Genomic DNA, 18,830 nt, shown 5'->3' with positions numbered 1-18,830 from the left:
ACTTTGTAGACCAGTAGCTAAAGCAATGGTGATGCACTGTATTTTAATGGATCTCCAAAATGAGAAAATGATGGGTTTGTATTCAAAGCTTCAAATAATGTTCCAGCTGCGAGGCCAATATGTGTAGTATATCTACATTGTTGACAGCAATTTTCCATATATCTTCTTTTTTTTTTTCATATGTTTGTCCATCATAAAGTGGGGTTTTCTTAAATTATGGCTCAAATTATATAGATATTGTAGACAGCCTATTTGCATTACAGGACCATTTGTCTCATTAGGATGTTTGGAATGATTTTTGAACATAGTGGCACTTTGTATTGTTGTACTTTAAGAAGCACAGCTTTAAACCAGCAGGGGTAAGTGAAGGGATGCATGTCAGTTTATGAAAACAGTTCTTACAGCTGGACCTCAGAGGAAAAGGACAGTCCTGTGTTTATCACAGAGTGGGTGCACACAGTTCAGTGTTCACTCTGTTTTGCACGTTAGCATTGCACTCAGAGAGGCTTGTGTGTGGGGGTAATTGCGGTTGATAACCACGCTGCTGTGACTGGCAGGGTGAGAAGGCAGTGGGTGGCTACAATGTATTTTCCTGCAGTTACTCCCGTGCAGCTTAGAGGATACGGCACGGCCCCGGCAGCATTGTTCCTGCTGTGAAAGATGTTGGAAGCTGAGAGTCATCCAGTGAACAAACAAAAAATGAAACCAAACAACATAAAATGGAACAGCTGTTGTTGGGATGTTTCAAGACCTTCTGTTGTGTTCAACAATGGCAAACCAACAGTTGTTTAAATTGAGGTTCTATAAGGATGATCCCGTATTTGGTTGTCCAATGCTTATTGCGCTTTTTCATAGTGCTGCCACCTACTATGGGTTTCAGGAAACACGTTGTTCTGCTGAAGTAACAACATATTTTACAGATCTATTTTTCTTGTCCATAGCTCAGATTCTTAAAAAATATATATTAATAATAATTTCCGTTATTTTGTCCAGATCAGTAGTTTTCTGCTGTTTTGTGAACAAAAATAATGTAATCTGCATATGTACCAGTTGGTATGTTCTTTAATTTTATTCAAATTACCCCATTTAACCCGTCCCTTAAAGAACATTTTCTTGTATGTGACCCTGTGTTTTCACACCTCACAGAGAAGAAAGTTGGGTAGTCTGTAATGAAATGTGTAGATTTGTACTATACTTTCTTCAGTTTCCTGTTGGTTTTGAAATACATGCGAGGCAAATCTTTGGCATTTCACGTGGCTTCTCTTGCTACATTTGTTAGATTTGTGTGTGTGTGTGCATAACGGCCTTTACTGGACAGAACAACATCCATGTGTGAAGTAACATTCCCAACTCGTCTGCTAATCACTTGGAAGCCCCGCAAAGTTAATTGAGCCACTCGTGGTCTGAAGATGAATGAATTTAATCAACACATCGGCTACTGGCTAATTATAAAACATCTTTTGCTAATGAGAAACAATGGTAGCCATTCCATTATATCCTTTCAAGAGTAACAGATGGCTTTTTTATATGATTAAAAAAACAAAACAAGCAAGTATTATGTTATTGTCATATAATCATTGTACATAATGAAATTATCATCATGGAAAGAAGAGGAATGACACAAATATTAAGCGTTGTTTTCTGACATGTCTGTGGTGATATCCTTAAAAAACAAAAGTCTAAATCATAAAGTTTTTGCGACTCAAGTTAAACTGAGAATTTCTTCAGTGATTCATATGAACAGAGATCTTCATCATCCAATTGTTTTGTGACTAATGATATTAATGGATGAAAGGATTTCAACTTGCATTGCTTGCACTTGCATGTTAAGATTAAGTGAATCTTTGCTTAATACCCTCATGCTGCAAAAGTGTGATACAGGAGTCTTGTTCTGTAGCACACCAACAGTTAATATACCTGTCAATTTCTGATTTAATGAGTTTAGCTAAGGGTTATTTATTGAGTTTCAGGAACACATCAGCATATCAAATATCTGTAAAAAAGATATACTTTATTTTATCAATAGTATTAAATAAAGTATAATTACCCTTTTTATACAAGGCTTTTTGATATGTATTTCTGATTTGTTAAATTAGATATAGTTAAGCTTTTGTTTTTAATGATAGAATAGCCATTGTTATTGTGCAAGTAACTATTCGAGGATGTGATTTTTTTTTTTTTTTTCTTCAATATATTCTTTGGGTCAGTTTAATTTATATGGGGTTTTTGCAGGGGTGCATTGTGTATGAACTTTTCTTGCTGATTCTAATTTTTCACCCGGTAAGTTCCAGCAAAAGTAGGCTCTTTAATTAGCCTACATCTTTGTCAGGAAGTCTATTGCGATGAAAACAATGTGGGGACACGTTTTGCAGCGACACCCAGAGGTTTGTGCAACTCTGAATCACTTTCCCACCCACACTGCCTCAAATTAATCCACAAAGAGTTCGGCAGGAGCCACTTAATTAATCTCAATGTAAGATTAATTAACAAAACAATGATGGTTAAAGCAGAAAGGTCAGGGAATAATTAAGAAGACTAAAATAAGAAGCGAATCAACAGATAAACGACAAATAAGCTAGCCGAAGGGGTTTCTTCAGAGACTGAATTCCTCAGTGTACTTTTCCAAAACTAAACAAAACCAATGTAATTGACTGAAGTCATTCTTGTTGAAATGTATGTTGTAGTAACCATGCATGCACTTAATACTGAGCACAGTCTGTTTGGAATGATTTTTGAGCGCAGTGAACCCTTAGAGAGACTTTGTATTATTGTACTTTTAAGAAGCATAGCTTTAAACCAGAAGGGGTAAGTGAGGGGGTGATCTCAGTTTATGAAAACAGTTCTTACAGCTGGACCTCAGAGCTTCACTCTGTTTTGCACGTTAGCATTGCACTCAGAGAGGCTTGTGTGTGGGGGTAATTGCGGTTGATAACCACGCTGCTGTGACTGGCAGGGTGAGAAGGCAGGGGGTGGCTACAATGTATTTTCCTGCAGTTACTCCCAGGCAGCTTAGAGGATACGGCACGGCCCCAGCCGTTAAAGATGTTGGAAGCTAAACTGAGTCAACCTGGGAACAAACAAAATATTAAACAAAACCAAACAAAATAAAAACAGAACAGCTGTTGTAGGGATGTTTCAAGACAGGCCATCTTCTGTTCTGTTCAACAATGGCAAACCAACAAACAATTGTGCAACGTCTTGCCAGCAATACCCGGCTACTCTCCTGAAGGTTTTGATGTATAATGTGATGGACAAAGTAAGTGAGGTGTTGTAAGGTGGCTTTAGTAAAGATATGTGTACCAGGACCTTCTCATTGGAGCTATTGTGGTGATCAATGGGTGTTAGCAGCAAACACATCCAAGTCAATCAATAGTAACTCCTCTTTATTAGAACTTAGAACTTGCAAACAACTTTGATCTTTAGCCATATAATAGTGACCATAATTCACATTGTATAGAACAGATGGGCAAATCACCCATTTTTTTGTACATTCAAAATCCCAAAGATGTGATCTCTTGGGCTACTTTGGACAGGTGGCAGGTTTATATCTTTAGTCTCTAAGTAGCTTGGGGAATTGTTAAGTACTGTTAATCTAAAGACAAAAGGTAGAAAAAGAGGTGGAGGAAGAGAAAGAAAATGGGAGTCTTTGGGGTCTCATTCACTATTGAGAAGCCACATACTTAGAGCAAATATGAAACAATGCTCACTAAGCTATCTATATGCACAAGAATAGCAAGCTAAATTATTCATCGTATTTGCATGCTGTTGACAATATGTGAACAAAATCCAATCTTCTCCTTTTCCAGGCCTAACACCATCCTGCGGCTGAGGTTCGACCACTTTGCAACAGAGTGCAGCTGGGACCACCTGTACGTGTATGATGGGGATTCCATCTACGCCCCCCTGCTGGCTGCGTTCAGGTACTACAGATGACAGACAATTCACTGTAGATGGTATTGGGAGCAATTTGGGAGAGAAAAAATAATAAAAACCACAAAAGGTTTCTACATTTGATTTATAGTTATGGGCCAAGGTTGGTAGCAAATGAGTAATTCGATAGTTCCTCAATGAAGGCTTGTTTCCAGGCCTTTGAAAGGAGGCTTGTTCTCTGTATTCTCAGAGCTATTCTGATCTGTTCTCCAGCGGCAAATTACAAAAAAAAAAAAAAGACTATTACTGTACAGTATTTAAATCACCTCACTCTATCAGTAAACTTGCTTCAGGGTCAGGCAATTAAAATGTTTGTGAGTGAATGGGAGGAAAAAAAAATGTGAGAGAGAATCACTTGGATCTCATTTAAATAATTGTATTATTTCTTAAACTAGCTTGTGCCTTTATTCAGGATGTCTTCCCAGGGTAGGACAGTTAAAGTAAAACCCTGTGCGTAGACAACAGGAGATGCAATAAAGCAGAACTGCTCTAAGGTGCGCTGAGCACTGTGAACATCGTAAAATCCCAGCTATCAATGAGGCACTGGATTATTACAGGATGGCAGTGTTTAACATCAACAGGTATGGTGAGGGATCTACCAGTGTCGTGTAAAGAGGAACAATTTTGTAGTCCTTGGAGACTTGCAGCAGAAGAGCAGAGTCACACCGGGCAGCCAGCACGCTGTGGTGTGACCCCTAGTTCATCGTATCGGAGCTGGACCAGCTCCCAGTACCACGAGAGGTATTATCTGGGTTGCGTGGGAGGGCTGATGCGGTGCTGAGAGCTCTGATCTACACAAGCTCTGCAGCTGGAGGACAGCGGCTTGCTTTAGTATTGATTTTTTTTTTTTTTTTTTGCCCTTTGTGGAAAGAGCTATGCTTTGTAGTAGCAGTAGACCCTCTTCACTCAAATATATATATATATATATATTTTTATCCTTTTGATAAGTTCCATTAAAAATAAATACAACTCAGATCTGTGGATGTTAACGGGTAGTAATGCAAGCAGTGCTTATAAACCCATTAGGCAGCACATTGCTTTCCCCCTAGGATTTTGATTATTTTTCTTTTTAGGTCCTTTTCTCCTAATTTACTTACCAGGGAATTAGCTGGACTCGCTCCTATACCGTGAGAGGCGTTCAGCATTTGATTTCGTATTCTTGAATTTTTTCTGAATACTATCTTTAGCTTATCCCTCTCACGCATTTTAAGTTGATAGGAATTTGCTTTAAAGGAAAGGGAACCCCTTAACGCAATCTCTCGAGCACCTCCCACAACACTGAACACTGAGCATCTGAGTATATTATACAGTTCACATTTCAGTGGAAGACGTACAGATGATTCGTACGTGTGTGTTTGTGTATATATTTTCATTCATGGTACTAGTAATACTGTTACATCCTGTCTGGAATGAAATGCTGTTTTGCCCTCTGCAGATGTTATAATCTCTTTGCATCGTAATGAATGAATTAGACAACTGCTATCCACTCACTGCTCGAGTCCCCAAAAGGGTTTACTGTAATCCAGACCAGTTCTCTTTACTACTGACACCTGAGCAGACCGTCCCAATTGGAGTGAACAATGTTGGCCCATGCTGTTCTTATAAGAATTCTCCCAACAGGGAATTTAATAAGCCTTAGCTGTCAAAACTTTGGGAAGAACGGCCTGCTGTGTAGCTCCTGTCCGTTCTCGACTGCATGTGGTGTCCGATGCTGTAATGCTACCTGATGTCTCTCCCTCTAATTTCCTCGTCTTGCTGCACCGTAGCGCTTGGAAGGTTGCCAGACTCAGAGCTGCCAGTGACCAGATGCATGTGCTTTCATTACAGGACTGTCACTTCTAGGAACACAGATAAACTACCATCAACCTTCCAGCGTTATCTTATGTCAATACCAGTTTTAGCATTCTGCTGGTTTTGTCAATGATAGCTCATGGCACTAGTAAAAAGGAGACCACTTTATTTTAATCCATGAGAGCTTTATTGGCTGAATTCAGAGTTCATTTATATCCATTATTCTTTTGTTCCTTTATTGCAGTAGGTCTTAACACAGAAGATTAGGTAGATATACCTTACCTGATCCTACTAACCTTTCCTCTGTTATGTAGATATTGACCTTTCAGTGATGTTATTATTATTCATTTTTATTTTTAAAGCCCCTTATCAGGATGTGGCTTACTGTGATTTATCTGTTGTCCTCATCAGATTATCTAAACCAGGCCTCTTCAACTTGTGGCCACATCAGGCCCACAAGCAACAATAAAGTGCCCCACTGATCTGCAGCTTTTTGTCTGCAAAAGAGAAAAAGTTTTGACAGGCGGTTATTTTGGGGGCGAGCGGTAGTGGAGATGGATAACTCAAACACAAATAAGTATTTTATTAATCATTATATACACTGGCATGATGGTTAAAACAAACCTAAACCAACAACAGCAGCAGCGTGGTGACTGTGGCAGTAGCTGCTTATATCCTGCTGGGTACTGGCAGTGGTCTTACAGAAAGAGACTTGCTACCACATCACGCCTGTGAATGTATTCACGTTCAGGTGTCCCAGGGAATTAAAAGCATTTTTTCCCATGAAACCGAGTTGGAATAAAAAACTCAGCAGCTGTGAGTATATGATGTTTACTTTACTGTACGGTGTTAATTTGCTCTGAAATAACTTCATGAATAAAGAGCCCTGATCTAGACTGTACAGGTGGAGAAAACTGACAAGTGTATAGGGAAAATGAAACAATATTTGTTTGTTAAAACAAACTTTAGGAATTGCTTCTATGAATTTCTATGAACAAAGATGAAAAGCCAGTGAAGTCTGACCGAACTGTTGGAACAAAATAGATTCAGAGATTGTGATCATAAAATCATCAGAACCAAAAAAGAAAGTACATTTAATTTTCAATGACTCTATTGCAATCCAACTATTTTCTGATTATTTCACTCTCAGTCAGGCAAACGTTCAGGTAAAAATATGATCAAGAAGCCATAAAATGTTTTTTCCATGAACTTTTTATTTTAAATTTTTATGGAAATTTAGGAATTCCTGAGCTTTGACCTCATTAGTGCATCATAACATCAAACAACTTATGACCCTATCTATTACTACAAATTTATAAGTGGTCAAGTTTGAACAGTATGAACACACAAAGGAGCAGTCTTCAGTTATCCATAGCTAACTTATTTAATTATAACTATAATGCTACTGAAATAAATATTGTTTTTCCAGGAGGGTTATAGAATGACTTTGACTGAGGCGACCAACAACTTAAAACAGAACAACAATCACATGGGTTGTTGTAGATTAGTCAGCACTTTTGGAAGAAGGGGGGGGGGATTGGAACTGTCCTTATTAGAAACTGCAGCTAAATCTAGTTTATAAGTGATGTCATGTGGGGAAGCTATTTAGACCACTTTTGAGTTAACATGCAGCGATTTATGATGCAAGTTTTTCAAATGATTGAACGATGGTTGCTTAAAACATAGAAATAATAATTGTATTCATAACATTTGCTGAGTCGAGGCAAATGCATTGAAAGGTGGTTATTGTAAGGTGGTCTACACCTAAAAAAAAAACGTATAGCTCCCATCCGCCCCCTATTAAATCTTTGTGCAGAATTACTAAAGTCTGCTTGTTGCACCCCATCTAAACCGGTTGCGAACTTAACACAGTTCGAAAAGGTTATATTGTATTGACTGGTGTTATGCTGAAAACAGACTGCACTTTTTGTATTTGAAATAAAAAATAAGATTCCTTTTCAATAATTGTTTACATTTTCTTTACATCCTTTACATTACATTTATATGCTTTATTTATGTTGTGTTTGCACAGTTTTGCCACAGAAGTTAAAAAAAACATTTGTGCAAAAAAATGTCCAATGCATATTATAGGTTAAAAGCAAGGATTTCTTATTTCTTATTATTAATATTAAAGGTATTGCTATTAATATTATTATATTTTTTTGGATTCATAACATTTATATTTCGTGATATCATATCATTATCATCCGTACAGTAGAAAATATTGTGATCTTAATTTCAGTTCATATTGCCCACCCCTATTCTGACCAGGTTTCCCACATTTCTTTCCATAACAGTGGTTAACCAATATAACCTTTCACTTTTAAATGTCAGTCACGCTAAACTGTGTCATTCTATACCTCTCAAAGGAAACCGAGACTGAGAAATATTTGTATCAGATTGAGCTGTAAGAGATGGAATAAAAATCCTGATTCATATGAACCATGTCAAACCAGGTGACCTTTTCAACATGAACAATGACACAAGGACACGTGGACACACATCTTTCCAAAGTTTTGAGTCTTTCAGAACCGAAAACAGGAGGGACTTCATCACACAGAGAGTAGTCTGGGATAAGTCAAGCCGATGCCTTGGAATTTTTAAGGGATAGACTCCAAATGACTATGATGGATTCAAGGGAACTCTATCGTTTGTAACCATTCTTATGTTCTTCAGAACAGCAATATAAGTCAACATTATTTCATTATGGAGCACAGGGAGGCAGGTCAGAGTAAACCGTGTGGGCTGTTTTGAGCAGTGAGAGTACCATGTGCTGAGCAGTGGAAGCTTGCTGTAATTAACTTGTAATCCCAGGATAAGGCCTGTTTGAGCTGCTGAGGGTCAGGGCACTGTCTCTTCACACACTTCCTGCACTGTGCTTGCTGGGCTATACTACTTACTTAGACACACACACACACACACACACACATACATGCACACGGACATGCCCAACCATACGTGCCGGCTGACGTGCAGGTATACACATGCACTGCCAGAACTCTGCAGCCGGTGTCTTAGGCCCGTGTCTCCACAGCACACTCCCCAGATAAGAAACACTAATCCTGGGGACAGGAAGATGGAATAGCAACTAGTGAAGATTAGCAGGCCTATATTCTAATGTAGCCTGAGAATGAACTTACCAATAGAGGAAAGGACTTCTAGCTGTATTAGAAAAACCGACTGATGCACGTTGCTGGTGTTTACATAATTAGCTAGTCTCTTTTTAGGTGTGAGAAAAAAACGAAAAAAAAACAACGTACTTTTCCAGTATTTAGTAGATCCACTCTTATAGATATGGTAAACTTTTTGATGCTACATATTTACCATTTGCCTGCATCTTTATTTGTCCCTGCAGGTTAATGTTGTATTGTAGAACACACTTTTAAAGTGAGATTGATTTAAAGCAGTGGTTTTCAAACGGGTCCTGGAGTTCCCCCTGCCCAGCTGGTTTTTGTTCCAACTGAGGTCTTAATAACTTGTTTTAAGTGTATTTCTTTGTTAGTTCAATTAAGGATTCAATTAAGCAATTAACACCTCAGTTGGAACAAAAACCAGCAGGACAGGGGGTACTCCAGGACGGGTTTGAAAACCACTAATTTAAAGTAACTGCCCATATCTGTGAGCATCATTCCAAGCTGTGGAGAAGCTGTAGTCAGTCATCTCTTTAGAGAAAAAGAGAAAACTGAAGGATCATGATGATTGACAGCTGAGTATGATGCTGTGACTGCTCTGTAAAGTCATTCATGGTGAACATGAACTACTCCCAAATTGCCAACTCCCCATACCACTCCAGGTTTGCACACATCTCAGGAGGGATTTTGTCTCACTCCTCTTTGCAGATCCTCTCCAAGTCATTAAGGTTTCGAGGCTGACGTTTGGCAACTCGAACCTTCAGCTCCCTCCACAGATTTTCTATGGGATTAAGGTCTGGAGACTGGCTAGGCCACTCCAGGACCTTAATGTGCTTCTTCTTGAGCCGCTCTTGCTTTAGGAGCTTTTAAATTGTCATTGCCAGAAAGCTTTGCGCAGCAGTCGCAGGGTGAGCTGGAATGGTTCAGATGTGTTTTTCCACATGTATCCGACACCGTGAAATGTCTTCCTCTCTCTCCTCATGTATTTGCTGACAACCGTGTTGCCCAGCTGTGGAAACCAGCCTTCTTCTCAAGTTGCGTCTTGCAGGCTGGTGATGAATTGAAACCCACTCCGGCTGGATCTCCAGGGCAGAGCCGATGGCTTCCTTCCGTAAACAAACCCGGGCAGAGATAAGATTAATGGGCACCCCTGCCACTGACAAGCAGTTGGCTTTGTTCTCAGCTCTGAATTTGCCTTGCCGTTGCTGATCTTCAAAGCAGATGAATAAGAAAAAACCCTTGTATCTCCAGCATTGTGTCCAATTTTAGATAAGAATGCCAAATGCTCTTCCTTTCTTGTGATAAAGCTCTGATAAAGGGTGCCTTCTTTTGGAATCGTGACAAGTTTTGGAGTGACTTTTTTTTTTCTTTCTTTCTGCAAAGCCTTTATTCCCCACTCTGAGTTCTTCCCTTTTATTTTATTTTCACAGTGTCACGGATAAGCCGTGAGAAAAAGGCCCTTTTGTTGATCGGGAAGAGAGTTTAAATCGCAGCCCGCACACTTGACCGAAAACAAACTTGTTGACTTAAAGACTCAATTTACACTTGACTTTGGAGTTGGAGAAACCTCCTGTGTGTTTTGTTTTATTCACCCCCAACCCCCATCCAATTTTTTTCCTCAAGTATTTCAAGTGGCAGTGGTTTTGCTTCCTTTTAACCAGACTAGATTCATATTAGGTGTTCGGCTGTTCCCCTACACCAGCTCTCAACGCTCATGTATGAATTAATAAAATCCTGTTACGAATAGAAATCTATGCTTCTGATACAGGGTTCCGGTACATTAAGTCCAGTTTGAAATACATCATTAAACACCCAAAGGTGAGAGCAAGGGGAAGGAAAGCAGACGGGTTACATAGCTCCTGGTGGGATAGTTCGGGATTAAATACTGAATGCAAGAGCATGTTTCTCGCAGTTTAAAACCATTGAGAATAGAATTGTTTCTGTGTTTATTTTTCTTCCGTTTTTTATGGCATGATTGGGGTATGATTTAAATTCTTCCTCGGTATTGAAATCTCCACAGTATACTTCAGTATATTGAAGCTTTGCTCTTTTATTGTTCCACTCTGAGAGTCGTCTTGTCTGCTTGCTTTAGAAATCTGTTAGAATTATTAACTTACATTGCTTCTGGTTGAAATTGCTTCAAATTCCCTAATCATCTCCACATATTAATCTGACCTTACTTGGACCTGCTCAGAGTTTTAATTCTCTGTGAGTTTGACTGAAACTTATAAACTCTTCAATAAGGTACACCTTCGTGAGTGTTGTTTTAGAAAGGGTATTATAATTATTGCAATACTTAACAAATACACATGAATACACATTATGTAGTTATTTTACAGTGTTCAACACATACACAATATACAATGTTCTATATGTATACAATATTACAAAAATGACCACATCACTATAAAAGGTATGAGAAGATTAGAATGCGCTATTGATGCAATCTGAACAGATGTGATCTAAGAAGGCATTGGAAGATAGGAAGCCACTGTGCACTTCTAATGCTTACGGGTAATTTCCAGCATTATGAGTATAGCGAAGAGAGAGAGAGAGAGAGTTGGACTCCTAAGGACTGGCATCACTAATCAATTTGTAGAAGATCAATGGCGAGGGGAAAAAAGTATTTGATCCCCTGCTGATTTTGTGCGTTTGCCCACTGACAAAGAAATGATCAGTCTATAATTTTAATGGTAGGTGTATTTTAACAGTGAGAGACAGAATAACAACAAAAAAATCCGGAAAAACGCATTTCAAAAAAGTTATAAATTGATTTGCATGTTAATGAGGGAAATAAGTATTTGACCCCTTCGACTTAGTGCTTGGTGGCAAAACCCTTGTTGGCAATCACAGAGGTCAAACGTTTCTTGTAGTTGGCCACCAGGTTTGCACACATCTCAGGAGGGATTTTGTCCCACTCCTCTTTGCAGATCCTCTCCAAGTCATTAAGGTTTCGAGGCTGACGTTTGGCAACTCGAACCTTCAGCTCCCTCCACAGATTTTCTATGGGATTAAGGTCTGGAGACTGGCTAGGCCACTCCAGGACCTTAATGTGCTTCTTCTAGAGCCACTCCTTTGTTGCCTTGGCTGTGTGTTTTGTGTCATTGTCATGCTGGAATACCCATCCACGACCCATTTTCAATGCCCTGGCTGAGGGAAGGAGGTTCTCACCCAAGATTTGACGTTACATGGCCCCGTCTATCGTCCCTTTGATGCGGTGCAGTTGTCCTGTCCCCTTAGCAGAAAAACACCCCCAAAGCATAATGTTTCCACCTCCATGTTTGACGGTGGGGATGGTGTTCTTGGGGTCATAGGCAGCATTCCTCCTCCTCCAAACACGGCGAGTTGAGTTGATGCCAAAGAGCTCGATTTTGGTCTCATCTGACCACAACACTTTCACCCAGTTCTCCTCTGAATCATTCAGATGTTCATTGGCAAACTTCAGACGGGCCTGTACATGTGCTTTCTTGAGCAGGGGGACCTTGCGGGCGCTGCAGGATTTCAGTCCTTCACGGCGTAGTGTGTTACCAATTGTTTTCTTGGTGACTATGGTCCCAGCTGCCTTGAGATCATTAACAAGATCCTCCCATGTAGTTCTGGGCTGATTCCTCACCGTTCTCATGATCATTGAAGCTCCACGAGGTGAGATCTTGCATGGAGCCCCAGACCGAGGGAGACTGACAGTTATTTTAAAATTTTAAAAATACCATTAAAATTATAGACTGATCATTTCTTTGTCAGTGGGTAAACGTACAAAATCAGCAGGGGATCAAATACTTTTTTCCCTCACTGTAGGTAGTTACAAGTGACTGAAGGGGGAAGGAGAAGCATGGTGAAGAAAGCAGTCGTGTTCAGAACTATCAACTATTTGGTCATCACCTGCCTCTGAAATCACCACTACTCTCTTCTGTCTGCCGCCAAAGCCACATAGAAACTTTGTAATTTGCAATTACAATTAATAAAGAATTGCATTGTGGGCGAGAGAGAGATAGATGGCTTGAAACTGAATTGAAACTGAATAATGCTAGAAGGAAGAGTTGTCCCCTACCAAATCGGCTCCTGATCAATCATGGTATGTGGCTTCTGGTCCGCTTCAAGTCAACCCACTTAAACACATTTGCAAGTAATAAGTAATAACCTCAGTTTGTTGTAAAGATTCCATCACAATAGGTTCTTGGCTCTTTCTTTAATAGTTTCTTTAATTTGATTCTCTGTGAATTCCATTTAATGGCCTTTTCTGCATTCCGCGTGGAAGGTTGGGGTCATGATCGCACGGTACATCTTGAACTCCAGCAAGTCTCTTTCCTAGTCTTTCTCGGAAAGCTACAGGGTACACCCAGGCCTAATTCATTTTTGTGACAGGCAGAGATCTGTTACTTCACTGGCAGGGTCAGTTTGCTTTGGCTCTCGAGTCTGCAACAACAACTTCCTTGTCCCGTCTCGGCAGAGGAAGCCTTTGTGAAATATCTGTGGCTTCACGTCTCCATCCGTGTCATCATCCATCATCTTCAGAAGAGGCTTTTTGGAAACGGTTGGTGTATCAATCTGTCACCAGCAAGGATTCGCTCCAGTTATGGTGAACACAGAAGAATATTCATTGCTAATGGAAAGAGTAATAAAAGATTGTCCTCCTTTGTCTCTGTCCATAACTTCTGATACACAGACCTGTATTATATTATTCGTTTAGGTTCAGTTCATGTAGATTTTCTTGTCACTCAACTTCCAACAACTCTCAGATTGGCCTTTTGTTTCTTCCTTCGGTCTTTACTTTTGCTGGTCCTGAGCAGTCATTAGAGCTGGAATTGAGAAGGAAAACCAATACATTTTGCTTAGTTTTTCCAGACTGTACAACTCAATGCCAAAAGAGAGAAGGAAAGTGGGGAAAACAAGTTTGCTTCACATTATGGTGTCATCACTATGATGTATGAATGCCTGTTAAAGTAAGATTTCCTACATACTTTCACCAAGTTGTCGAGTAACAAACTAAAAGTGTTCCAGAAATGCCCACCCATATTGTATTATCATTTTTTGTGTCCAATAAGAGTTCCCTGGGGCTGAGCTGTTTAAAGATTAAGCAGAAATCTTTTGGGTTGAAAACAAATGCCTATTTCAGATTTGTTTTGTATTCCATTTCTAAACTCACCTTCTTTTTCTTCTATACATCAGGTACAATTTTAATTGCATATAGTTACAGCAGTGATTGGTAACCCTGGTTCTGCAGAGCTGCAGTTTAGCTATTCCTTAAACACGTTTTATTGGAATAGGTTAATCCATCAGCTTTTTTCATATTAACTCATTTCGTCAGTTCAATTAACGGAGCTACATCGCTACCGCACAAACCCACAATAACCTTTGCAGTAGTTGTCTATGCAAAAAGCACAGGCATTTATTGACCTACGGGCTGTGCGTTCCCCAAGGCGCTTCAGTGATGGCTTTTGTAGTGAAACCCTTCGGCCTTAGACATGTTATTAACGAGTTGAAATCGTGACTGAACTTGGCAGTTAATGACATGGGCAGAAATTCAAATAGCTGCTGTTGCAGGAGATGCATATAAACAGCACATGGGACAGAACAGGTAATGTTGCCAGTGGAAAAATGACTGTCATGCAATATGTTGGCTGGGGAGAAGAGACTAAAGCGTTTGTGTTTTTGCAAGCCAGGATTTGTACTTGGTTTGGATCACAAGAGATACGAGTTTCTTGGTTCCAGCCTTCCCATTTATACGAATAATGCAAAAGTCATCGGCATATGATTTGATTCCGAACTGAAGGTATTTTATTCTCACAATGCAGAAACACATTTTCTCTTTGTGTGGAAAAAGGTGCTCAAATAAGCTGTCAACACTTACGTAAGAGTCTGCAGCTTGTTAAACATGAAGTAGATGAATGGGCATCTTATTTGTCTATTTCTGCTGTACTGTGTGTTTGATTCTACTGATCTGGGACCAAAACAGAGGATGCTGGGAGTGTTCTTTTATCCTTGCTATACTTACTTTGTGGATTAGGAACAGACTTGATCTTACAGCTTGAACAAATATTTAATTGGGGGAAATGTACTAGATTGCTTGCAAAACATTCTTTTTCACTATGCATTTTATTTTGAAGAAGAGGTGTTACAACAACACAAAGAGCACATGGTACTGAAATATATTTGTCTGACAGGAGCAGGTTACGCAATCTTCTAGGCAATGCATAGGTATTTTTTAAAATGTTTAATGTATAATTAAAGGAAATGCAGAAGGTTTTGCATTGTTTTGTCAGTGTTAAGTAAACCAGGACAATTCACATTTTTAACTGTGTAGTGAGCTGAAGTTTGCATCTAATATAAGTTTAGAAGACTAAGACTTAAGACTTTTTAGCACCCATAAGAATCCTGATTGGTACAGAATTGAAATAGAATTGTCTTAAGAAACAACAGTAGTGTTCAGTGGAAGTAGTCAGTCAAAATATTACCAGTGGAGTAAGGCAATGGCAACAATATAGGCCTATATGGTGTGTGTGTGTTAAAAAACAAAACAACTTACAAAGCCTATTTTTACATTTCAAATGAATCTATATTGGCAGCAGGGCTTAAACGTTTTTCTACATTTTCTAGGTAATTAGTTCATGCTTTTATTTGTGTAAAAGCTGTGCTACCCTTCCTGGCAATATAGAATTGTGTGTTATTTTTTGCCTAGGTTCAAAATCTGGTTCTTACACTTGTAAAACACACAGGCCTAACATATTTTTTTTAATTTTAACTGGCTTTCCCACAAACTCTAGCAAACACAAAAAATGTTGATGAAGTAAAATTGATGGTATATTACGATTTCATACTTGTTGTATCTTTTTAGTAGATACTGTATCCTTCTTAAGCTTTTTGAATGACTTTGAGAAAACAAAAATAGCACTGCAGTGTACCTTGGTTCAGGGAGCACAGACATTCTCCTTGTTCATTCAATGAGTGTCAGTTTGTGTGACAGTGTTCTCTATTTTGCAGTGGGCTGATTGTCCCAGAGCGCTACAGCAACGAGACCATTCCTGAGGTGGTGTCCAAGTCTGGATACGCCCTGCTGCACTTTTTCAGTGATGCGGCATACAACCTGACCGGCTTCAACATCTCCTACAGGTAGTGAATCAAGTGATGGGGCCTTCATGAAATTATTGTGGATAAACATCAATCTTTCTTTTGTGTACACTCCACATGGGTCTGCAGCAGGCTGGGTGGAATATCCTCCAAAATTAAACATCAAGCATAGTTTGAAATGTTACAATGTTAAACTTAAATAACTATACTAAGAGATGCCTGCTTATTTGGGTTAATGTTCCACAAAGTGATTAGTTGACTGTTTGGATAGTGTTTTGCTGAAGGGGCAAAGAATGTCACTTGATTGAAGCTTAAAATTGAACAACAGCCACAAAAGTTTGCCTTGATGAACCAGCACCGTATGGAAAGACTGTATGATTCCCCCATCTGCTGCTGTTTATTTTAAAAACATTTAATTTAGAAAACCAAATATTCTGCAATGTAAACACCCTGTTTGGAAAATGAAACATATGAAATATTCCACACCTAAATATTCTGAATTCTGAGGGTAGGATATTCCTCTAGTATTCTGAATACTACAGGAATGGGGAGTCATGCAAACGGCCAAATATTCTGAATATGAGACTAAAGAAATGCGTCTCCGTGGGTTCAAAGAGTCTGTGACATAAAACATGAGTACAGGTTCAAAGAAGACCTGCTACTTGTGCTTGGATGATGAAACTTCAGTTGTGTGAAGGATTTAAAAATAGAAATTAGAAGGATGTGGTAAAAGAAAGGTGAACTTTTTAAAAGAGTGATGAGAAAATCCAGTCTGCATCAGCGCATCACACTAACTTAAGAACATACATTCACTCTTCTTAGGTTTGCAGTGGGAAGCAAGCTGCATGTGCTTATTTTCCAATAGCCTACTCGTAATATTCCTCTTGCTCTGTATAGGTGGAATATCAAGAATTCCAACGCATGGAAACAGAACATTCTGAACATACATTCCAACTTCTTATATTATGAATACTGACAATTCTGAATACTTGTGCCATGTAAATGTACTGAAGGTTTCACCAAACCACTGTAAACAATGCCTGAGGATAAAACATGGCTTTTCTGTCAGTTAAAATACAGCAGACTTGTTTTACCAAATGAATACGATATGCTCTGTGCTTAGTTACTGAACCCAAGCAATTGTAGTTCAGTTGTGTGTCGATCTGTGTGTTCTGACTGTGCGCCGTTTAGCAAGAGCCTACTATGGCAAAGCAGGAAAAATTGAAAGTATGAAGTCCTGGACACACTGTACTCATTACTTGCAATGAGTACATGGAACAGATTAAAGGTGTGAAGCACTAGCGACTCACTGAAAAGCTTTCCTTCAGGTTTCAGTTATCTGCAGGAGATTTCTTCTGGTTTATTTTCCAGTTTTACTGCATGCTGTCTTAAAATGTATTTTGGAATCATCAGAACCCCCAATCACATCCACTGTTAAAACTTTCAGTGGTGTGGAATGGATTTGATGCGTATTCAATTTAGGACATGAACCTTGAAATTAGAGAAATTAATATCAGGCAGCCATGATTCAAGAAGAGGATTAATTCTAATTGGGGGAAAAGTTATCTTTCACTCAATTAATCAATTTATTTAAATTTAAGGGGAAAAAAGGTTCCCCTCTACTTAAAGGCTTTGTTCTTAGAATCTGGTATGATAATAGATGAATAGATTAATAATTACTTTAATTAAGTCAACCAGAAGCAAAGGGGAAATAGCAGCTCCTAGTATACACTGGCTGTCAAAACTGGGATGACCTAAGAAAGGAAGATTATACTTTAGCAAATGTTTAATGTCCATTTGCATAGGACCTAGAATCCTGGTTAAATTTGACTACATTTCCACTCCATTAGTATTATCCATTACAGGATGTGTGGTGAGCTTTGATTCCACCCATATTTGACCTGCACAAGGAAGGATATTTGCAAGAAAAGTAAATGGCTTGCATATTGGACTATCTTTGAAATGACAGAAACTGTGAAGAGATGTCTTTGAGAAGAGAGTAGGATGAGCAGCTTCAAAAGAGAAAACATTAGCTTCAAATTGTTGCTCTAGAGGCAGTTCAGAGGAGAGCAACCAGACTTATTCCAGGTCTGAAGGGAATGTCCTACTGAGAGACTGAGGGAACTGAACCTTTTCACCCTGGAACAGAGGAGACTACGTGGGGACTTGATTCAAGTCTTCAAAATCATGAAGGGCATCGACCACATCAAACCAGAGGAGCTTTTCCAGATCAGCAGGGACACATGCACGCGGGGACACAGATGGAAATTGGGTTTCAAGGCATTCAACACAGAAAACAGGAGACACTTTTTCAGAGAAAGTTGTCACAATCTGGGACAAACTCCACAGTGATGTGGTAGAAGCTGAAAAATTGGGAACATTTAAAATCAGACTGAATAGTATCCTTGGATCACTCAGTTATTAATGGACACCAAACGAGCATGATGGGTCGAATGGCCTCCTCTCAATTGTAAACTTTCTTATCTTCTTATGTATGGAGCCTTAACGGTAAAGATTGGTCCATACAGCATTGGTCTGGACTGCTTTAAAGTGCTTGACTTTTTCATCTCCCAGAGAAAGAACCAGAAGAGTGACTACAGTAAAACATGAACATGATAAAACTTGGGTTCTGTTTTTTGGAACAGGGGAAAACAAAACCTTCATGCGGTGCCCTCAGGAAGGTAACCGTTTTTTTTAGCATTACAACTTGTTCTGAGTTGTTCACTTAAATCATGATAATCATACATATTTAAATAAAAGCAAAAAGCGAAACAACAGCAACAGGATTAAACAAACAATTAAACATCAGAGCATTACTCCACACTGCTGCCTGAAGGTAAAGTGGAAATCTAGTCAGTTGGTTGGTCAGGTATTTATATTAGTCTTGATTTTGTTTTTGTGAGCTTTCGTGTT

General features: G+C 39.1%; 1 protein-coding gene across 2 annotated transcripts in view; it reads left to right on the top strand.

Annotated features, from left to right (window-relative positions):
• Positions 1–18,830, top strand: part of atrn (attractin) — a 196,434-nt gene that overhangs the window by 52,014 nt on the left and 125,590 nt on the right. For both annotated transcript variants that reach the window (XM_066718346.1, XM_066718348.1), the window contains exons 3-4: positions 3,807–3,920; positions 15,831–15,959. In XM_066718346.1, coding sequence (XP_066574443.1) covers positions 3,807–3,920; positions 15,831–15,959 — 243 coding nt within the window. The remainder of the gene's footprint in view (positions 1–3,806; positions 3,921–15,830; positions 15,960–18,830) is intronic.

This window comes from Amia ocellicauda, chromosome 12 (assembly GCF_036373705.1).
Source record: "Amia ocellicauda isolate fAmiCal2 chromosome 12, fAmiCal2.hap1, whole genome shotgun sequence".
Lineage (NCBI taxonomy): Eukaryota > Metazoa > Chordata > Actinopteri > Amiiformes > Amiidae > Amia > Amia ocellicauda.
The sequence above is the reverse complement of the archived record's forward strand: the minus strand, read 5'-3'. Positions and strand labels throughout refer to the sequence as shown.